The sequence below is a fragment of the Macrotis lagotis genome, chromosome 2 (assembly GCF_037893015.1).
Source record: "Macrotis lagotis isolate mMagLag1 chromosome 2, bilby.v1.9.chrom.fasta, whole genome shotgun sequence".
In the NCBI taxonomy this organism is placed as follows: Eukaryota; Metazoa; Chordata; class Mammalia; order Peramelemorphia; family Peramelidae; genus Macrotis; species Macrotis lagotis.
This window is the reverse complement of record NC_133659.1, coordinates 293,992,738-294,017,305: the sequence shown is the minus strand read 5'-3', so window position 1 is coordinate 294,017,305 and position 24,568 is coordinate 293,992,738. Positions and strand designations below refer to the sequence as shown.

The 24,568-nt window shown below is 35.1% G+C and overlaps 1 protein-coding gene across 4 annotated transcripts in view; it reads right to left on the bottom strand.

Moving 5' to 3' along the window:
* The window catches only part of SYT1 (synaptotagmin 1), a 731,190-nt gene that overhangs the window by 280,498 nt on the left and 426,124 nt on the right, over positions 1 to 24,568 (bottom strand). For all 4 annotated transcript variants that reach the window (XM_074226490.1, XM_074226493.1, XM_074226491.1 and 1 more), the window contains one exon: positions 19,957 to 20,145. In XM_074226490.1, the coding sequence (XP_074082591.1) occupies positions 19,957 to 20,128 (172 nt within the window). In that variant the 5' untranslated portion in view covers positions 20,129 to 20,145. The remainder of the gene's footprint in view (positions 1 to 19,956; positions 20,146 to 24,568) is intronic.

The window sequence follows — 24,568 nt, the reverse complement described above, 5'->3', positions numbered from 1 at the left end:
TGCCAGAATGATCTTTTTAAAAAGCACATTTGACCATGTCATCTTTCTGCTTGATGCATTCCAATGGTTCCCTAATGGCTGTAGATATTGTCCAAGGTCACAGAGATAGTCAGTGATAAAACTAAGAATAAACTGTTTGCTATTTAAAGATCTTCATATTTTGACCCTTGTCTATCTTTTCAGGCTTCTAACACCTACCCACCTTCCTTCCTTCCTTTTACTTTTTTTTCCTTTTTCCTTTTCCCCTTTTGACTTTTTCCTTTCCTTTCTCTCTCTCCCTCCCTTCCTTCCTTACCTCCAACAAACACCTTCCTTCCTTCCAACAAATACCTTTCTTCCTACACCTTCTTTCTTTCCAACAAACACCTTTCTTCCTACACCTTCCTTCTTTCCTTCCAACAAACACCTTCCTTGCAACACCTCTCTCCCTCCCTCTGTCTCTCCCTTCTTCCTTCCTTCCCCTCTCTCTCTCCCCCTTCCTTCCTCTCTCCTTCTTTCTTCCTCCCTGCACCCCTCTGTCCCTCCCTCTCAATTCTTCCCTCCATTCTCTCCCTCCCTCCCTCCCTCCCTTCCTTCCTTCCTTCCTTCCTTCCTTCCTTCCTTCCTTCCTTCCTGATACTCTATGCTCAAATAATGTTTGCAAATGATGTTTCATCTCCTGTCTCTCTTCCTTTACATCAACTGTCCTCTTTTCTGGAAATGCTTAACTGTTTCATCTACACTTCTTGGTTTCTTTCACTTCTTTCAAAATTTAGCACAATGATATTCTCTGAGGGTGGACCTAGTTGGTCATTCCAGATAATTATGTTTTCCTTTCTTGAATTATCTTCTATCTCCTTTGCATACATCTTATATGGACCTTGTTGTTTACATGTTGCCTCTTCCATTAAAATATAAGCTCCTTGAGGATCAGTGCTTAGTATAATGTCTAACCCACAGTAAACATTATATATATATATATATATATATATATATATATATATATATATATATATATATATGTACCCTCTCCTACACCTCAAAAAGATCTATTTAACATTAATAGCCAAATGAGCTCACTAGCAACAGATTAGCAACAGATTTCTGGTATCATGGAAACTCTAAGAATAGTAAGAGAAGGGAAAAGTATTAGCTGATGCAAAGTGAGATGATGTATGAAAATCCTAAGCTGACTGAGCAGTGTGTAAAGAGACTCAGAAACACCACTTTAGGCAATAGCTTCACAGATAATAATAGGAAATGAATGGCTAGCCTTGGGTGAAATGATAGGAATCACTCATAAAGTGAAAGGAGGAAGATCTTCAGGGTGTCCACAGGGCAGCATTGGGGGAAGACTAACAGAATGGAAGTCCTTAAATAGGCAACCAATTCCTCTGCAACCCGACGAAAAATATGCAGAAATATTCAGCCAGTCTTGCATAAGGTTAGACAAGCCAACCGAACTCATTGAGTTATTTTTTAAAAAAAATACTCTATGGCTACACTAAATTGAATTATGCTGTTCAAAGTTCAAATTGCTCCATGAAACTAAAATGGAGGAAAATGGAGCTAATTCAATGGTAATAACAATGCAAAACCTATGTAATTGTGTTATGTATACATAGATAAATGCATGCATACATACATAGACAAGCACAATATATAAGTGAATATTATATATGTCTATTATATGGGCATATTCATATGACTGTGTGTATATATGTGTGTGTGTGTGTGTGTGTGTGTGTTCATTGTTAGTCCTTGGTTGTTAAAGAGGACCATAACATCAAAAGAATGATGCCAAGACTTGAAAGTGAATTGCATTTCAGTGAGGGAGAGATAACAAAGTCACCAGCTTCACTCTCTTCTCCAGAGCCATTTGGATTCAAGAACCAGACATAGATCTAGAAGGCTGGAGATGGTCTCAGATGCAATGGAAGACCTTGGCTTTTTCAAGTTAAGGTCTTTCTGAGCTCTCAGTATGTTTATGTGTATTTATACCCATCCATATATATATATATATATATATATATATATATATATATATATATGTGTGTGTGCATTCATACAGGTATAACATGTGTACTCATATTTACTCCATAGTCTGTATATATGACATCACTTGATAGCAGCTAGTTGAAGCAGTAAACATGCCTTTATGATACTAGTGAAATCACAGGTTTGGATTAAATTACAATAACATTCACAGTCCATACACATGAACACACCCATGTATATTTCTGTGGAGTTCAGGTGTGTGTGTGTGTGTATACAGAATGGACACATATGTTTACATGTACGCACACACCACACAGTGCATATGTGTTCACACATAATGCCTATCATTCTAACTTCTGTGTCACTATGTGTAAGGTACCATAATGCAATCCATATACATGTGTTTGTATGCACATAGATAATTCAATAGTCATATACTCATACACACATGTTCAATCACGCAAACACACACAACACATACATGTACAATATAATCACACAACACACAAATATACATACACAAACATACAATTATGCACACACAGATAAATTAAATAATAGATATGAATACAAATATACAATGAAGTCATGTATAAATATAAATTATATACATAAATGAATACATAATTACACATATATAAATGTAACATACATAATTGGTAGAAAAGTGTGAATTTTACCATGAAGTGCTTTGCCCATTCTGAATGATCCTAAATAAGTCTGGGAGGCTGGGGAGTTTTCCTATCAAAGAATAAATGACAGCAAGTACAAATGAGCCCCTAAATGAGGTACTATCTAATTTGAGTAAGGATACCTGCTAGGATATTCAAATGAATATGATCCCAGATGACAAGCAGGATGCAAAGAATTAGGAAAGTCTTGCTGGAGCTGTTAATGAAGCTGAGATTTAGCTTTGGGGACATGGAGAGGAATTGGCAGGTGTGGCTCTTGATGTGCTGGCAGGAAAAGATCCTTCAAGAAAACCCAATTATTTACTTAGAATAACATCCTGGTACATAGCAAAAGAACTCTAATCCTGCATTTTTGTGAAGACCTGCTGGAAATCTAAAGCTGGTGGCAGAGCTCCAAAGGGATGCTCATCTCTACCCATGTTCAGAATTAGTGTGAGTTAGTAATAGGAAAGTGGAATGGTGGATATGTTTGGACATGACCTTGGAGAACCCCTAGAATGGAAACTTGCTACTAAACATGTATGGGCACTTTTTTCTTTCCCCTGATTAAACAGCTTGTTATCTCACTTGGATTCCCAGAAAAGAAGGAAGTCTGAATGGGAGAACAGCATGACTGCCACCTTTGGGGGTGATAATTATTCCTTTGCTGACCAGTTGTGGGACTAGTAATCAGCTCTTCTAGCTTTTTGCTGGTAGAATCCTTCAACATAGAAATCTGATGTGTTCCAGAATTGATCATTAGAGGTATGGATCTTTGTATGTTGAATTCCAATTTCCCAATGATTTCCATCATACAAAGGAGTATATACTCCCACCCCCCAAATTTGCCGATAGGATATAGACTTTGTAGCACTCTTAAACTTTGTATGTAATTAAATAAAAATTATTTTCAGATGACAATAGTAAGAATATATCATTATAGTAATATAATATATTAAAATAAGTTAGGAAGAAAACATATGAAACAAAAATAACAGGTGAGTTTGAGGTAGAATTTAAAACCTATTATAATCTGCCTATGTTTCTTTTCTAGAGCCAGAGTTCTTAAGTAGAAGCAATGATCCCCTAAATAGTTTATGTTAAGTTAAGTAAGTTAAGTAATAGTTAAGTAAATTGTGTATTTTGATATTTATATTTAATATTTAATGTATATTTATAGATTTACTATATTTATATTTAATATTTATATTTTAATATTTTGATAATTATATTACAATATGATTGATTTCATTTGTAATACAATCATTTGTATTTTGCCTTATGAATTCAGAAATATTTTGAGAAGGGGGCAAATGGATTACATCGTACCATCAGAGGGGTCCATAACACAAAAAAGTTTAAGAATTCTAGCTCTAGACTGACTCCTTAGTATTTTACCTGCATACTCTTACAGCTTGGCCCAAGTGACCCATATACAGCTCCTGTGCCTTCTATAACTTTGCCCTGACACTGGCTATCTTGGGCATATGGAATGTTCTACCTCTTAGAACTCTTATCTTACTTGAGGACTCAGTTCAAGAATTTCTGTTTCTTCTTTTACTTCTGAGGTTGCTTCTGAACAATCCTTCCTAGTCTTGTAAAAATTATCTAAATTTTGTTTACAATATTTATGGATAGAAAGTGAAGAAGAGGGCTAAAACTGTCACTCTCTTTTCCCTTATAGCATTGGAGTCTGGTTATATTGTAGGCTGATGCTGGTAGTCATGGAAGGACAGTCTACCATCTATGTTTTAAATTTATCAAATTTTTAAAAATAATTTTTAGTTTAATAGATAGTACTGAACCTATATATTTTTTTCCTTTCCTGTTGGTGTCTCCATCATAGAAAGAAAATTGTGTAGTTCCGACATGAATCTAGTGGCTGACTTTTTTTTTTTGCTTTATCCTGTAACCCTTGGTAAATCAAATATGGTCTGAGACACTTGCTAGTTGAGTGACCCTAGCAAAGTCACTTAGAATTGTTTGTCCCAATTTCCTTATCTGTAAAATGAGCTGGAGAAGGAAATGGAAAACCAGATCAGCATCTTTGTCAAGAAAATCCTAAATTGGGTCACAAAATCTCTTATACAACTGAAAAATGACCAAACAACAAGAAATACCCACAGAACTGGGAGTGAGGGCCAAGTAGTCAATTAATAAATATTTATTGAGTCCAGACAAGAAAAGCAAAGAAAAAGACAAAGAAAGGAAGATTAAAAGGTCAAAACAACAGAGCAAGAAAACAGGAATAAGGAAGAAAGTAGGCTATAAAAAAGGGAAAAATAGAAAATAATAGTTTATGAAATTGAAGTAGCTCAGTAGTGATTTGTCTGCCAGTATTTTAAAGTTGGTTTTGATTATTATAAGAAAGATTTTTGTCATTGGATAGAGAGATTCATTTTTTTCTGGATTCATGAGATTAGATTATTTAGGCTTCTGCAAAGAGTAAATTAGTCTACATCAGTCTAGAAAAAAGGAAAAAACAAATTTCCATAATATTCTTCTGACATTCTTTGCCTCAAGTAACAAACTATTGGGTAGCCAGGTGGTGCAGTGAGTAGAGTGCCTGATCTAAAGTCAATAAGACTCATCCTCCTAAGTACGAATCAAGTCTCAGTCACTTTGTAACTGTGAGACCTGAGTCAAGTCACTTAACCCTTCTTGCCTCAGTTTCCTCATCTGTCAAATGAATTGAACAATGAATTGGGAAACCACTCCAGTATCTTTGCCAAGAAAACCCCAAATAGGGTGGTAAAGAATTGAACATGACTTGAAACAACTGAACAACAAAAACAAACTATTAATGGTCTAAGTCTCATCAAATAGGTGACTATTAGGAGATGGATTAATTCTGCCATATAGCAAGTATTTTAATTTATTGAAGGTTTGATGAAATTAAGCCAAAGAATTAGGGTACTTTTGATTTTTTTTAAGTTAACTCCCAGTATAGTTGACTCAACCCATAGAATCTGGTCTAAGGCTTTATATAATGAAAATCTAACATTTATCTTCTATTTTCAAGGTTAAGATCAATTTGGCTTTGTTGAATGATCTATGTGCTTCACTGGGACCCCTACTGTGCTGTTATAAGTATCTGGGGGTCAGACATTCATTGTTCTCAATAAATGGCAAATTAGTCAAATATCCATTTTTATTGGATTCTTTACCTTTCCATCATTCTCACTTTTGTATGTGAAAGCATCTTAAAGATAAACAGTTAAGATAGAACATTTATTGGAATTTTACAATCACTTCAGAGCAGAAATTTCAGTGAAAGGTGTTCTTGGTGAGAATAACTCAGAATGTCCTATTTATGAGTCAATGCTTTTTAAATCTCTATTAATTTTTATTGAGATGTACTCTGAAGGTGAGTCAGAGAAGTCAAGCAAGTATAAATTCTTTGATTATTTATTTTTCATGCAAATAATTAAAATTGGGAAACAATTTCTAAGCACTAGAAATATGATGGCAATACCAATCTCCCTCCAGTTTTCTCCATTTACAATCTTGGTTCAAATGAATGCAGCTGACGTGACTCTGACAGGTTGACAATTTTAAATAAGTCAGAATGAGTGGAAAATAATATCCATACTGCTTCTCACATTAAAGCTTTCTTTATGATTTGCCTTTGTAGACATGTTTTATTTAATAAGAATTAAATTTTAACATTCAATCTACATTTCAATAAGATTCAAGTATGGATGTATGCTTGTGCAGTATATTAACACTGCATAGTTCCTAAAATATGATGAAAAGATTGCTGGATTTGGTTCTAGAAGATAAATCCATTTATTGAGCATGTAATATTGGGCCTCAGTTTCCTCATATGTAAAATGTAGGGGGAGTTAGATTCAATCTAAGATCCTTTCAAACTCAACACAGGATCTTTTTATTGCTGTAATATCTAAATGGATTTATAATTTCATCTATATGTATAATATATCCATTGTAGAGAATTATTATATTCATACCTCCTCATCGTGTGGCTCTTGTCTATGTTCTCTTGTAAATCCTCCCATAGCAGGTTCACCTAACGTTCTGGAATTCTTTCTTTAGATCTCTTGATGTATCATATGTACTAATGCATCACATGCAACTCTATTGGTTTTCTCTTATTTTTACTATGTAACTGGCTTATTTTTTCATGTTCTTATAACTCTCTAATGACATTTTTTATGTTACCTTATCCATATGTCTTAATACATTGTAGCTTAGTCATATTCAAATGATACATTTCCATTGTCCCTTGAGTGATTCATAACTTTAATTTTTCAGAAACTGTGGTATTCCCAAATTATGCAGCATTAACAATATTCCAAATATTTTCAATTCCAAATATTATTACTCCAAACAATATTTAAATAATCCCCAAACTTTATATCATTAGCAACAAAATTCTTATTATTAATGTAATTATGTTGTTGTCCACTTGTTTCAGTTGTGTCCACTTCTTGATGACTCCATTTGGGGTTTTCTTGGCAGAGACACTATTAGGGTTTGCCATTTCCTTCTCTAGCTTATTTTTATAGATGAGAAAACTTAGGCAATCAGGGTTAAGTGACTTACCCAGGGTCATGTGGTTAGCTAATTGTGTTAGTCTGAGGTTGATTTGAACCTAGGTGCTTCTGACTCCCAGCTCCTGGTTCTTTCCACTACACCCACTGACCCGCAGGTTCCCAGTATCTAGTAGGTTCTCAGTTCTTTTGGTTAAAAATGGTTTTTTTTACTTTTGTTCCAATATCAAATTTGAACCAAAATACAAATGTTTCCAAGGGATCAATTAAAGTTGAAGTTTATATTTTTTTCTAACTATCCTATAAATGAACTTAAAAGAACTAAATAGCAAATAAAACTTGCAGAAACATGTATCTTCTCAACATGACCTCCTCCTGGACCAAAGAGTTACTACATATTTATCGACAGATGTAATATCATTTGTACAAGTTTTAATATTCCTTCCCATGAATTCTCATTAAGGATGATCTCTATAAGTGTGGAGATGATTCTAATATCATTTTTAATTTAAATTTATTTTTATTAAAGATATTATTTGAGTTTTACATTTTTCCCCCAATCTTGCTTCCCTCCCCCCTCCCCCCCACAGAATGCGCTCTATCAGTCTTTACTTTGTTTCCATGTTGTACTTTGATCCAAATTGGGTGTGATGAGAGAGAAATCATATCCTTAAAGAGGAGAGAAGTCTAAGAGGTAACAAGATCAGACAATAAGCTATCTGTTTTTTTTTTTTTCTAAATTAAAGGGAATAGTCCTTGCACTTTGTTCAAACTCCACAGCTCCTTATCTGGATACAGATGGCACTCTCCTTTGTAGATAGCCCAAAATTGCTCCGGATTGTTGCACTGATGGAATGAGCGAGTCCTTCAAGGTTGAACATCACCCCTATGTTGCTGTTAGGGTGTACAGTGCTTTTCTGGTTCTGCTCATCTCATTCAGCATCAGTTCATGCAAATCCCTCCAGGTTTCCCTGAAATCCTGCCCCTCCTGGTTTCTAATAGAACAATAGTGTTCCATGACATACATGTACCACAGTTTGCTAAGCCATTCCCCAATTGAAGGGCATTTACTGGATTTCCAATTCTTTGCCACCACAAACAGGGCTGCTATAAATATTTTTGTACAAGTAATTTTTTACCCTTTTTCCTCATCTCTTCAGGGTATAGACCCAGTAGTGGTATTGCTGGGTCAAAGGGTATGCTCATTTTTGTTGCCCTTTGGGCATAGTTCCAAATAGGTCTCCAGAAGGATTGGATGAGTTCACAGCTCCATCAACAGTGTAATAGTGTCCCAGACTTCCCACATCCCTTCCAGCAACGATCATTATCCTTCCTGGTCATACTGGCCAATCTGAGAGGTATGAGGTAGTACCTCAGAGAAGCTTTAATTTTCATTTCTCTAATAATTAATGATTTAGAGCATTTTTTCATATGGCTATAGATTACTTTGATCTCCTCATCTGTAAATTGCCTTTGCATATCCTTTGACCATTTGTCAATTGGGGAATGGCTTTTTCTAATATCATTTTCTAAACTGAAAGCTACCTTGGGTGAATGCTGAAAATGCTTGAATAGCATGAACTAATGTAATGAGGAAGAGCAAAACAAAATGTAGTGATAATTCACTGCTTTTTCTTATTTTCCATATTAGTTTACTTTCTATTTACATTGCATTTATTTTGTATTCAATCATTCATTTATTAATATGTTATTTCTCCAGAGAGAATGAATGTAAGCTCCTTGAGGACTAGGACTGTTTTGTGTTTTCTTTGAATCTCTAGCATCTAGCATAGTGTCTAACAAAGGGCAAATTTTTTAATAAAGCTTGTTGATTAACTGATTGATCGTTGTCGAGAAAATTGTTGTATTTGTTGTCCCTCAGCACAAGTTCAATATTCTGTAGGTTTATAACTACCCCATAGCTCCAGTTCATTTTAATAGCACAATCTACTGGGGGAACTTCACTGAACAACAGACTTCCAAAAGGAAACTAAAATCCAGTAGCATACAAATAACATCTTTTATAAAATCCCAACTGAAGTCTTTGAGGACAGGCTTCCATACAATTTATACCACTTTTCCTTCTGTCAGATTACACAATGATAGGACAAAAACCACTCTCTATTTCTCTGAGGACCTTTGGGATCACCCAAATAAACTGCCTTCAATTAAGCTTTTTTTGCTTAATGACAGCTAAATATAACAACTGTCTTTACAATAAAAGAAGACATGTAGAATTATGGACTATGATGAAATGAAAGCTTTCTGATAACCCAGTGGGTGCTCCGTAAATCTGTGTTCAATGGATGAGCATGAGTCACCAGACTGGACATGATCTTCCAAGATATTTGATGACTGTACCACCAAGTTACTAAGCTTCTTCTCAAATAGCTTCCTCTAGGAGCAGGAAAGCTTTGGAGAATGATGTCATGTATTCACAGAGCAAGAGCTTTGAATTATTAATGCTTGTCAGCATCTTCCCTATTTCTTACAGGTAATGATATTTCATTATACCAGGAGAAAGAGATTAAGAAGCCCACTTGTCATTTTTTTGAGGACGTATTTCGGAACTAAGGCTTTCCACAGAGACAGTCACTGAATTAAGGCTGTGTACATAAAAGCCAACCTAAGCAGTGGAACAAACTGTTACGGTTTAGTCACACAGAGAAGACAGTTATTAAAATGACAAAAAAAGCTCATCTTTGGTTAGGGAAGGTCAGTGGAGAAATTACAGAATCTGACCTTAGGAGGTTAAACGACTTGCCTACAGTTTCAGGGAGGGAAAAAAAATATGACAAGAAACAGCTGACTTTGAGATTGCCAAGTATTTGTCTGAATTTCTAAACCTAGTCATTAATTTTTTTAAATGCATACAGTTGTCTTGGTTTCTAGATGTACATAAAATCTAAACAAAGTCATGGTAGAAGAATCTTAGCTCTTGAATTGGAGAACTTATATCAAAATCAACTTCTGATATTTGACAAAAGTCCCTATAACTCTCTGTGCCTCAGTTTCCCCTCATAAAAATGTAAACTTTGTTTTGTTTTTGTTTTAGATTTATCAAGGCAATGGGGTTAAGTGGCTTGCCCAAGGACACAAGGCTAGGTAATTATTAAGTGTCTGAGGTCGGATTTGAACCCAGGTACTCCTGACTCCAAGGCCAGTGCTCTATCCACTGCGCCACCTAGCTGCCCCCAAAAATGTAAACTTGAACAGCAGGGATGGGTTCAATTTTATTTTTGCAACTGGATCCTAAGTGTTTAATAATTTTTGTTGGTTAATTAATAGAAGGGGGACATACTATATTTATATGTAGCTCCATATGCATGTATTCACACACATATATATTTATATATGCATATATATATGTATTTGCATGTATATGTATTATTCATTCCCCCATATGGATGTGGTCCACCTTGCCAGTGATCTCCCTAAAATGTGACCCATACTGAAAACATGGTGTTAATGGTGATCACATGTACTGTACCCAACCTAGACAGTTTACTTCAGAACTACCACTATATTCATTCTGGATATTATTCTTAAACTAATACAGCCCATGATTGGATTAGTGCATTTGACTATTATGTTAGAAAACCATCAGTCCTTACAGACATTGTATTAGGAACTTTATATATATAATAACTAATATAGTTAGTATTGAAGTCTATAGATGTCATAGAGCACAGTCTCTGGATCAAAGGACCTAGGTTTAAATCCCACCTTTGATGATTAATATCTATGTGATACTGAGCATATCACAAAACCTCCCTAGTCCTCTGTTCTCCTTTCTATAAAATGAAAGGATTGGACTAAATAACTTCTAAGTTTCTTTCCAGTTCTAGAATTAAAATTGAAGGATCCTTTGTTAGCCAATATGACTTTCCCACATCTGGGAGTCATGAAGGGACTAACACTATGGTATGAGGGAATAGAATATTTGGTCCTTGTCACAATCCCTCATCACAATTAAAAAAAAAAAAAACTACCCCCCAACCCCTACAAAGCTTTAAAAATGCACTATGAGCTATGATGTAGAAGACTGTTAGTAAATTAAACTGTTCTATTAGAATTATAGTCTACACCCACCCCTGGAAAGTTTTCCCTCATTTCTTCTTAGAAATTCCAGTTCCCTTCAAGGCTCAGCTCAAATATTTCTTCTTTTAAAAGGCCTTCCTTGATTTCTTCTTTCCACAATTATTTAATATATATTTTGCATTTCATTAGTCTAAGATTTTTGGGTCACTTGGTATGTGCTGTTTTTCTCTCTCTCTCTGTCTCCTTCCCTCCCCAAGAATGTCAGTTCTCTAGGTAGGAACTGTCTATGTATTTTGCCTTTGTACACCCCAGCACTTATCACTGTACTTGATGTTTTATAGGTATTTAATTGCTTATTGATTTGAACTGGATGAAGTGAAGGGATAAATAAAAACATGATTTCTTTTTATCCTCCCAGAAAACTTAGAGATAGGCACTATTATTATGTTACAGACGAGTAAAACTGAGGCACAGAGAGCTTAAGTGACTTATTTAGGATTGCACAACTTCTAAGTGTCTGAGGAAGCATCTGAACTCAGGTCTTCATGACTTCAGCTCTGGCTACCTATCATCTAGCTGCTTCCACATAAAAGAATTATTGAGACTTTCCTGATCATGTCCAGAATTTGAATTAACTGGACAAAGCCAATTCATTCACATGATTTTCCTAAGGATTTATTTTTACCTATTTTCAGGGTTAACACCCTCTTTGATTCTACCACCAAGTGACTAACAACAGATTGCTATTCTGTCTTGGAGATATAGTGATATTAATAAAGACAGTTTTTTAAAAGGGGGCAGCTAAATGGCACAGTGGATAGAGCATTGGCCCCAGAGCTGAGTTCAAATTTGGCCTCAGACACTTAATAATTACCTAGCTGTGTGGCCTTGGGCAAGCCACTTAACCCCATTGCCTTGCAAAAAACCTAAAAAAATAAAATAAAGATGGGCTTTTTTCTTGTCTTTTTTTCCAAATAGGAAGGGGAAGTAGGAGGGGAAAACTGTTTCAAAATAGATAATAAAGAGGAGAAAAATGAAGTTTATGTCTTGCTGATTGATGTCTCTTTAACCAGGGGAATCAAAGGCATTTCTCCCATGTATTTTTTTTTGCAAGGCAAATTAGGGTTAAGTGGCTTGCCCAAGGCCACACAGCTAGGAAATTATTAGGTGTCTGAGACTGGATTTGAACCCAGGTACTCCTGACTCCAGGGCCAGTGCTTTATCCACTATGCCACCTAGCTGCCCCTCCCATCTATTTCTTTCATTAGATGCAAAAAAGGGTGGCATTACAAGGACTAGTGAGTAAATCTTATGAGTGCCTCTTTCTCTAGGCTAGGATTTTTTAATCTTTTTTTGTGTGACAAATCAGTTTGGCAAAGAAAATGCACCCTCTTTCACAACGTTTTCAAATACATAAAATAAAATACATAGATTTACAAAGAAAGCAATTTATATTCACATACAGTTATCTATCTATCTATCTATCTATCTATCATGGACCTTTGCTAAAGGCCAGTGTCTCTATGAAACTTATCTCTCCTAGTGAAAAAGTATTATTTGTCAGAAGTAGTGCATCTGCTCATACTCCAGAAACAAATTAATAGTTAGCTTTTCAGTTCTGCACTAGTGTCTCATCCAAGTCTCAGCAGTACTCTCGTCATTAATTTGAAAGCAGATAATTATTGGCAAGTCGGCACAATATAGCAGTAAAAATACAGAATTCACAAAAGATTTGGATTTAAATTTCATCCCTGAGGCCATCCAGTTATATGACCATGGACTAATAGTTTAATCTCTGAACCTTAGCTTTCTTATCTGAAAAATGGGAGCAATAATAATTGAATTACCTATCTTCCAGAATTATTGGGTGATCACAATGCGCTAAAAGATTTAAGTAACAATGATACTAAGTGTAGAGTACTATACAGCTGCTTTTGATTACAGGCTCTTATTAGATGGCAAAGACGTTACCTATAAAAGTTGTGTCTCATCCATGCACTCTATGGATTTAAAAGTTGATATCTAGTGTTCTGTACTCCACCAGTGCACCAGAAAGTTAGAAGTCAATCAAAACCTATCAAAAAGTATTGATTAGGCATTATAAGCTACTGGGGATAAGAAGAAAAAGTAAACATTCCCTGTTCTCAAGAAGGTTAAATTCTCTCTGGAAAGTCAATATATTCATAAGTATATGTGTAATGAATAAATAATGAATAAAAACTATTATTTATGACAGTTCAATATATAGCAGTTAAATAACTATAGTAACTAAAAGATAGAGGTCTTCAGAAGCCATGTAAGGGAAAATCAGAAGAGATTTGTGGTAGGGGGTCAATTGAATTGGCTCTTAAAGGAGGTGAGGGACTCTGATGCAGGAGTGAGGACAGAGAGCATTTCAAATATAGTGAATGGTTATTATAAAGGTATAGTGAAGGTATATGGATACTACATATAAGAGAAGACTGACACATGTTTCACATTCAACGTCTTTGGAGTTTTTTCAGACATAATGACAATTTATCCTGAAATGGCATCTTGATTTAGGTCTATTTTAAAGCCTTAATTATTAAAATATTTTAATAATGAATATTTTAATAGCATATTTTAGTTTATCTTTATTTGTTTAGAATATGCCAGAGAATTTTGTACCTTCCTTGGGCAAACTCGCTCATTTTTCTTTGAGTGAAAAGTGATTCCAGCTATCTGACCTTCTGCTGTCATTCTACTTGAAAGAGCTCATGAATATCCCAGGCCTTAATCATTGCAACTGGAATAACACCAGTTCATGCTTTGCAAACCATCCTTGACCCTAGCCTTCTTTTTTAAAAAATCAAAGTTTGCAAAATGAAGAAACATGATCAAAATACTTGTCTGTTTCATTTAGAAAAAAAACTGAGCTATGAATTAGAAGATAAAAATTCTTTGGTATTTATCATTTCTTTTTATTTTAAATATTTTAAGCTATTGGGGATATCAAGTAGTTTGGTCTGAATATGTTCAATGCCGGACTGTGCAGATATCCAACTAATGACATGCACACTTATTTCCACTGTAACACCTCTCTTCTTGCAAGAGGGAATTTCAAGTGACAGACTAAAGCTGCTGGCCATCAATTTTGCAAAAATCACATCTGCCAGATAGCCAAGATTTAGTTCAGAGACCAAAATTGATTAATATTCTAATTTGTTACTTGTAATTAGCATCACACTAAATTATACTTAGACCAAAGTGAGGACATTTATGGAAGGGATTCATTCTAAGTTTACATGTTTTTTTTCCCCCTTTTCTTTTAGTCTCACTTCTTGTATGTGAAAGATTTTAATTATATAGGCAGTGAAAGTTGCTCAGGTTTTAATTAAATAGACAACTTACCCTAGACTCTATGGGATGGCTTCCTAGATTGGGAGTCAGGAATATCTGAGTTTAAATGCTACCTCACACTCTTACAAGTCATGAATCTTGGATTAGTCATTTAATCTCTTGGCTTCAATTTCCATTTCTGTAAAATGAGGATCACAATAGTCTCTAAGAGTCACAGGGTTGTAATGAGCATCTAATGAGACAAAACATAGAAATACTTAGAAAACTTTAAGGCCCTTTATAAATGCTAGCTATTGTTTTTATTATTAATTAATAATAAATTATTAAAATATTCAGTAAGCTTATTTGCAATAAATATTTATAATAATAACTATCTGCAACCTTTTCAGATCATCTGTATTTTGCTACATCTTCCCTTTTCATAGAGGTGAGAAGAACACTGTAATGAAAAGAATGCTGAAATAGGATTAGAATTTACTTAAATTCAGATCCTGATTCTAATACAAGACTTTAAGAAAGTCATTTGACCTCAGTCTTCTTCATCTATGAAATCGGGAGCTTTCCTTCCAAGTTTTCTATATGTGGCCCCTTTCAACTGTGGATATTGAGTATACTGATGGAAGAGAGAACAAATTTTTATATGAATTGTGATTTGTTATTTATGAATTTATTTTCAATTTATACATATCTATGATGTAACTATTATTAATTTTGCCTTTTGGCAGGTAAATGGTTGTTTAATATTTAAAATGTGTCACTTTTTTAAAAAAGTGTGAGTGGTGAGTTGGGTTAATTTCTTTCCTATAGGTAGGGGTCAAGAGGTAGACTGGTTATGGTGATTTATCCCTAGGAATCTATCCTTCTGAATGAGGGTTGTAGAAGTAAGGAAAAAGCATGTTTGTCATATAACATTGTAAATACTGCTGAGATGGGCTTATTTTTCTATTTATAATAACTAATTATTAAATTAGGATTGAGGTTTTTCCTTTCTATTTTCTCATTGAGGGACCAGTTCCTGTGGATCATTCAGTCTGACTCTGAAGGAAATGGCTGATAGATTAGATTGGTCAAATCCTCTGGGTATATCTTCTTCAATCTTGGGCAGGACCTAACTTCTATTTAGAGTGATCTATGGAATCTAATCTAAGTGATTCCAGTCCTAAAGTTTAGAGCCCATGCCCTTGTACCTCCTCCATTACAGTCTAGGGGAACTCAGTTTATGAACAAAAAAATCAACCAAAGTGGTCTGGGTAGAAATGGTTTTCTTTGTCCAGATTGATGGAGGAAGTTGAATCTCTTGATCAAGTCATATTCTCAACTCTCATTAATATTTCTACTCCCTTATTAACTATTCACCAATCAACCTTGGTTTTTAAGCTTTCTGAGGTACCTTCTTTTCCAAACATACTTAAGAATTCACAGATATCTATCTTTAGTTTCAGAGAGAAAACATAGACCATCAATTTGCTGATTATCAGCTAGTCTAACTAATAACTATTAATTACTTAGAAACTCTTATCACTTGAACTTTTCATTCATCTCACCACAATGTTTAGATGGGAATAATTCAGCCACTTCACTTTGTGAGTTATTCTCACAGGGCTCATTGATGCTGACCACTACACTCCAATTATATTTTTGAATGTATTTCTAGGCATGGCATAGAGAATGGGGGCGGTTCGTATTATGCTCATATTTTTTGAAGGTTCTAATGAAGAGCTATTAATGGTAAACATACTTATCTCCTCACCACTCTAAGTTTTGATTCCCCAACTTAAAGGTAGTGAGAAATCAGAGAGATCTGAAAAACAGCCACTTTTATCAGTGGGCTCCACCTTGCACTTTCAGTTTCATGGAAGATGCTCCTCCTAGGATTAGACAATACTTCTAATTTCATCATGCTGTTATCAAATCTAAACCTTATTATCTCTCTCAGCCTCCTTTTACTTTTGATTGGAGAGCTAGAGAGTAGAGGACCAAACTCCTCCCAATTCCTTTATGAATTGAATTTTTAAGCTCATTCCCCTTTGCATTTGCAGCTCTGCCAGGGTCCAAGTCCATGGAACAGGATACTCCCCACCTCATCATATCTCCTTTTCAGATTTCTTTGTATTCCTCCCTTTAGACTGTAAGCTCCTTGAGGGCAGAGACTATCTTTTCCTTCCTCTCTTCCTTCCTTCCTTCCTTCCTTCCTTCCTTCCTTCCTTCCTTCCTTCCTTCCTTTCTTCTTTCCTTTTTTTAATTTGAATACTTACTTAGGTGCTTACTAAGACCATGTTTGGAAACATGTAATAGACGCATTATAAAAGTTTATTCAATTGTTTAATGAAATGTCATGCCCATTGTTCCTGAAGGGGCAAATAATACAAAGGTCAGACATTCAGAATTTTGAGTTGCCCCAATTAATGTTTCTCCAGCTATGGTTTTGTAAATTGATGTCCACAGTACTCTGTATGTGGTAAGTTATTTGATAAATGTGACTATTCCCCATGAACTTCCAGTGAATTGGAAGGAGGTTTATAAGTAAAATGTTATATTTTAATTATTTTTACTTTGCCTTACATATATGAAATATTTCTGATTAAGAATCAACGATATCTTGACTGATTTATTAAATGATATGTCTCTGAGTGGGGAGCTAAGAAGCTATGGTTATTAGTAGTAAAATGGTAGTCTAGTTTGCCCACGCCAGAATTAGCTATGAGTTACTCATAGCTTTGGTAGCTACTGTGGGCTAGTGGGAGTAAAGGGAGGGAAAGAGGAAGGAAAATTTGAGCACCATACCAAAACACTCATCCCATACATTAATGAAACTAATCACTAAAAATCCAAACATTACCATATTGCCAAAGCTTCTTATATGGGGAAGGGAACCATGTTTGTTTACTGTCTGGCCCTAAATATTTTTCTACTTTCCTTGTTAGCCCTTTGATGGGTCTCATAAATAAGGCAGGATGTTGTTTGACTTGGGTCATCCATTTAATCAATTCAATTCAATGAACATTTACTAAATGACTACTCTGAACACCATGCCAGATGCTGGGGATTCAAAGACAAAAAACTAAACTGCTCCTGCCTTCAGGGAAGGAATATTCTAATTCTATTGAGGGAATTGCCTCCAGTGCCTTCTCTTATACTTTAGTCATTTCAGCCTTGTTGAGTCCATTTGGTATTTTCTTGGCAAAGATACTGGAGTTGGAGTGGTTTTGCCATTTCCTTCTTTAGCTCATTTTACAGATGAGGAAACAAACAGGGTTAAGTGACTTGCCCAGGATCAACAGTTAATAAGTATTTGAAGTCATATTTGAACCCAGGTCTTCCTGACTCTAGCCCTGGCACTCTATCCACTATGCCACCCAGCAGTCCAATGTCTCCTCATCTCCTATACAACTTTAGCTTTAATTCACACATACATTTATTGAGCAAAATTTATACCCAATTGACAGTTGATGGCAAAATCATCTCCAAAAAAAAAGGAATGCCAATAACATTTCCTCAAGGTTAAACTGTCCATCAGCAAAACAGCAGGACCAAGGATGGCACCGGGGTCTCATGAGTCTCAGTTCGGTGCTCTATTCACTAGACCAAGTTATCCTACATTTCCATGCAATTATTCATCTCCCTGCTGAGAATTCTAATTAGAACCTTAGAGTGGTGATGGGCTCTCTCATAGGAACTTGAATTGTTTTCCTTAAGAGGAAGATAAATCAACAATTTCTACATTAATGATGGCATAAGAAATGACCTAGATTCCAAATGTTTTAACTTGATCTCACAGCTTCAGAAATATGTCCCTAAAGTTCTAACTTTGAAAAAGACCGATGCACTAATAATTCAAAATTTTCAATGGCTCCCTATTGTAACATAAAATATCAATTACTCTGCTTGGCATTCAAGGCCTTAAAAAAAAGTGAATTCCAACTTACCTTTCTTGTCTTATTGTACATTCTTTCTTCTTCCTCACACACTCTCCATTGTAGACAAAGTAGATTACTACTAACTGTTTTCAAACTTGGATATTCATCTGATCTCTTACGCATGCATGAGAATGAATCATTTTCCAAGCCTGGGAGGCAGTTCTTCATCATATCTATCTCTCAGAAGACGAATCTGCCTTTTTGAGTCTCAGTTCTGATGCTTCACATAAGCTTTCCTGGAACCCTTGGATTGTTAGTGACCTTTCCTTATCAAAGTGCCTATGTTTATTTATCTTTGTACTTGTGGTTTCTCTATTTTAGAATGTAAGGTTCTAGAGAGTACGGATCATCTCGGTTTTGACTTTAAACTCCCATCACCTACAATGATATCTTGTCGATAGCTGGCACTTAGTGTTGAAATGAAATTAGGTATCATTCATAAATTACATGTTACATATTAGGTCCCAAGAACTTTCCTAGGTCCAAAAGACTTGGATTTTAAAAGCCTTAACATTTCTATCATTAGAAGTTCAAGGAAAGAACTACTGGTAACTCTTCTTTTGAAAATTTCAAATTTATATTATTTATTAAATTATTTGACTACAAATATATGGGGAATAGACCCAAAGTCAAGAAAGTCTGGGTTTGATCCCATCACTAACATATATCAGCTATGTTCTGAGTATTCATGGTAACTCAACAAACATAAATTGCAGAGAATTGGTAGAGGGAATTTCCCTACCCAGAACTTTCCAATACCAATAAATTATAGAACTTATTTCTAAGACAATTATAGAAGGTAAATTACAAACTCAAGAATATGACAGATTTTCTATATAGTAGAAAAGTCAAATATTTAATTTAAGCCACATTCACTGAAATTATTGCTATAGATGTAAAAAATATGCAAATGAACAGATTTTTCCTCAAAGACAGCATATGAAAAAGGTTTTTTAAAATGATTACATTTAGAAATAGAAAATTTAGCAAGAGGGGGTCTTTTACTGCTTAGAAAGATCCCATGTTAACAGAAAAAGAGTAAAGCTAGTCAACTATTAAAAAAACAAATTCTAGTCATTATTGATGATAAGAAAGAATTGTCCTAGAGACAACAGAGAATTATTGAAAGTTTTTGATCAATAGTTCTATCATTAGAGGTTCAAGGAAAGAACTACATTGGAAATAAAACAGGATTTTAGAGATATATTACTGAAGCTGAGACCAAGATATTTAATCATGAATGATTCTGAAAGTACAGTTCCTCAAAACCCTAAATTAGTATTTCAGACAGAAAAAGGAACTGATAGAATAGATATTAGATTATATATGATCTCGAAAGATTATCATAAATGGGATTTTTGCCCCTACTTAAGTGATTTCACAGAATGTACAAGAGGCCCCAATTATAACTTACTAGTGTCTTGATAGGTTCAGAAGAAATAAAAAAAACACATTATTTGCAACTGATTGGCAAGAATCTTGACCATCTATTTATATTAAAAATGTAATACTCACATGGAATTTTATTCAACTCATTCATAAATTTCTCCCTAATCTTAGAAAAAGCATCTTCCTTCCCTTCTCCTGGGGTGGCCGGTTCGGTGACATTATGTGGGAGTACAGGTGCAGCAGTTGTCACTGGGGGGGCTGCCAGGGCCTCATGGTGACTCTCACTCTCGCTCACCATTTTGGTTCCAAGTAAAGCTGTGGGGGCAGGGAAAAGAGCAAAGAAAAAAAATTCAGAAAGCTTTAAAGAGATCTCTCATCAAAGGTAAACTAAAGAAAAGAAAAACATCAGTAGGTGCACCTGCTTACTGGGTAAATATTGCATCATTAGCATATTACTTCATGTGGGTTCATGAAATATTTATTAAGCCACAGAAGAAAGCCTTTTCAAAAAGGTAATATCAGATGTAATTATTACTTATTATTTCACTCCAACAATACTGAGAGTGAATTGCCAAGCCTCCTAACTCTTTGAATTTCTTCTATAGAATAAGCTCCTAATTTGCCTTTACAACAAAAACACACAAAGTTATTATCGAGGGAAGAACACAAACTGTTGTGTTTAAATACTGCTTATGCTCAGAGGACACCATGATGTTTACATTACAAATGATGCTAAACCATATTGTAAATTTGAAAATGCCTCATAGCCTCGTCAAACCATATCAGGGTAATAGTATTAAAGCAAGAGTTCTCTAAGCAGACTTGTACATTATTTAGAAATTTATTTATCATCATTTATTGATGGCAATATTCCTTTCATTCACTTCCTCTGACATTTACTATAGACAAAACTCTACTAAATTATTAACTCGTCTTAGCCATGCACTTGTGAAGTCACCTTACCTATAGCACAGTCGACAATACAATAAGCCACCTACATTGCCATTGACTAGATCTGATATATATATAATATATATATAGATTTTTAGTTTTTTTGCTTGCTTTCAAGAGTTGGAAAATATTAATTAATCCTGATGGCATCATTGCAAAATGGAAGTTCACTTTAACCACTGAGATGTTTTCCCTCAAAGATGCAGAAATGGAGGCATGCCATTAATACCTTAGACATTCTGAAAGAAAATTCAGTGATAAGTCACAAGAAATGAGAATTGATCCTCATGTGTAAGAGAGCAAGACATGGCCCAGGGTTTGAACAGGCAGTTAGAAAACGTGAAGCCAACTCTCATATAGGTTATTATCTTACTGTGTGACTACAGATGAGTCAAGCTGTGGGACTATAATGGTGAACATGCTTTCAGGCAGGAAAAAAAATTAGTGCTGGCAAGCCTGGGCAGTAGTATCTCCACAGTTCCTGCAAGAAATGCTTCTAGCATATAAATTGCCTCTGTCTCATCAAGAAATAAAAACAGGCACAGTCTGAACCAAAGACAGAAAAAGGAAATTTTTCAGAAGTATAAACCACTTCTTAATTGTAAAACTTCACATTTCTATCAGCTGAAACAATTTAAATGTAATAGTATTCTGGCAGAATTGAGAGACAGGAGAATTTCAAAACTAGTGAAATCTATAGTGAAATGTCAAAGCTAGTGTTTTCAAGGAGAAAGAAATGACTATATTTACACGTAACTGGTTGCTATATTGTGAGTGTGTAATTTTTTTTCTTATGCTTTCAGTATTGTATTTGTCACTGAATATCACTGAATTTTTGTCCTCTACTTACAAGGCTCTTAGGGAAGCAAAGTGTCACATATCACTGGCAAATATTAGAGCAGATGAAGAAATTTTAAAAAATACTCAATAAAACATGTCCTTTAAAATTCTATGGTTTATCCCAATTTAATTTACAAACCATGAATATATCTATTAATCAAGAAGATATTCTTAGGTCTATGTCATGAGGTAGAGTTTGGCAGTATCAAAGCTGGGGTATCCCCTTTCATTTGACCCCAAGGCAATATGAAATGGTCCCTAATGAGTTGTAAAGATAGAAGTGGTTTTCTACTTTATTGAATAGGGTTAAGAACCTATTTATTTAAAGTTGTGGTTCCTGATGCCTCATAAGTTTTGGGGTATGGACATAGCATCATAGTTCATCAGTGGGAGCAAGGATGCCCTTGATTTAAAATTAACTTTCACTGGAAGAGTTTGGACTACAAGGGTAAGAAGGCCCATAACTATGAGTATGGGATCCAGTTTTCCCATAATTAGTAGGCAAGGATTCAAACAGTTCTTTGACATTTATCTTGGTCTTTCTCCCCTCCTTTCCTTTCAAGCAAAGAGGTTAAAAATAAACTTTTAGACTGTTCACTACTTTTTCTTCAAACTTTACTTTCTTCTTTTTGGGGAACAAAGCAATGGATGATAGAGAGGCTCTCAATTTCTCCAAGCAGAGATAGATAGAAGCTATTTTTCTAACACATAGAAGTCCCCCCCCATTTCTTTCTTCTCTCTCTCTGTCAATTGTTTATTTCTTCAAATTCTTTCCTTCTCCTCCTCTCTCTCTCTCCTTTGTTCTTCCTTTTCTTCTCTATGTCTCTCTCTCTCTCTCTCTCTCTCTCTCTCTCTCTTTCTCATTAGGATTTCCTTCTGAGTCATATTTTTTTTTTAGATTTTTGGCAAGGCAAATGGGGTTAAGTGGTTTGCCTAAGGCCACACGGCTAGTTAATTATCCACTGGGCCACCTAGCCGCCCCTGAGTCATATTTTCTTGTCAACCCTTCAATACTTCATCTTTTCTGTTTAGCTGGTGAACATAGAAGAATGCGCCTTCTCTTTTACCTTCTCTTCTCATAAGGACAGTAGCCTCCACTTTGTGCCTATTTAGCTGTTCCTGAGCATTGGCAGAAACAAGCAATACATTCTGTGGATGTCACTACAAGATTTCCCCTGGTTTCCAAAACCGCAAGAAGCAGACTTCCTGCTATTGTTTCTGCTTACTCAATTACTTTCCCCTCATACTAACAGATTCCTGCCAAAGCCCCAATGCAAACAGAATGTACCTTCAAGTGTTGTCATTTTTTTCTGAGGAGGTTGCATGTAGAAATACAATTTTCAGTAAATTTTCCTCAATCATTTTTCAATTTTTTTCTGCTTGATCAAACACTGAACATCTCCTACCTTGCTATCTGCTTCGGTGACCCCCATCCCCAGTCACAGCAATAAGTCCCCACAATGACCACTATTATATATAATTATATAATATTATATACAATAAATATATAGTATAGTATGTTTTGCTTTGTTTTAGACTAGGTAAAAAGCTCCATTCTCTGTCTCTTTTCTTACCTAGCCTTTATCATCAATGGGTGTTGCCTCAGTCAAACTGAGATCTTAGCTTAAAAAGACCAATGTCCCATTGTGTCGAGGGATATCTCTAGTTCATCCTGATCTATATCTTACCACTGGACCTAGATGGTTCCAGAAAATGAAGTTGGTGACTTTGTACATCCCTTTCTCACTTAAATTCACTGGCATATCTCACCTCACTGATATCATGGTCCTCCTCAAGACTCAGAACAAAAACAAAGGACAAATAGCACACGACAGAGATTATCACTAGACTTAATGAGTTATACCTTACTAGGAAACCTGAGTCACATGAAATATTTATTATTAGCAAATGATACAAGATGGAAAATAATTAAACTTGAAAGACTAAGTGCTTTCGGAGTTATGATGAAAAAATCTAGAAAAATCAGAAATTACAGAGAATCCAGGGTGCTACATACTGCTTCTTTCTTTGTGCTCCTATCATACAAAGTCATTATGTGATAAATATATATTTGATGATGAGAAGCTCTAGTATTTTAATCAGTTATTGTAGCTAATGTTTCCAGAAACAGTAACGCAAAAGCATAGTTAAAATAGGAAAACAAAGAACTGCAAAGTTGAGGTCAACTAATCTGACGCCTAACCTAATTGTAAATCCTGCCTCCGACATCCCAGGACAAGTTTTCACCCACCTTTAACTATATAATACATAGTATGAAGTAAAAAATTGAATATCCCAAAGAAATATTTTGAAACTATCTCCTTATTCATTATGATGTCTCTCTTCCCTCTCTCATTTTTTTTGTTTTTTGCAAGGCAAACAGGGTTAAGTGGCTTGCCCAAGGCCACACAGCTAGGTAATTATTAAGTGTCTGAGACTGGATTTGAACCCAGGTCCTCCTGACTCCAGGGCCGGTACTTTATCCACTACGCCACCTAGCCACCCCCCCCCTCTCATTTTGAATTCAAATGTGGAAAGACTTTTTGCCCCTACAGTAGAACTTCCTCCAGTTCTGTGCCCCTGTTTATGGATCTATCCTCTAGATGCCCACACTTGGATTAACCTAAATCAAAATTCTTGGACTTCCTTTGCACTGCATAGAAAAAATGTGATGCTTTGGAATCACTTGATGCTATAGATAAAAATCACATCACTTCCAAGTCAGCAGAAATACATTTTTATCTATTGACCACAAGGGACATTTCAAACTAATCTCCTGTTTTTTATCAGTTGTTTTCCTCTTCTTTCAAGCATATGAAATGCCAAGAGACATGTAGCTGAAAACTGAATGGAAATCTATTCATTTGTTCTGATGCTTGCTCAAATATGATGCATAGTTCTTAGATCCCATTAGTTATATATTTTGTGGAAGTGATAGTATATTAAG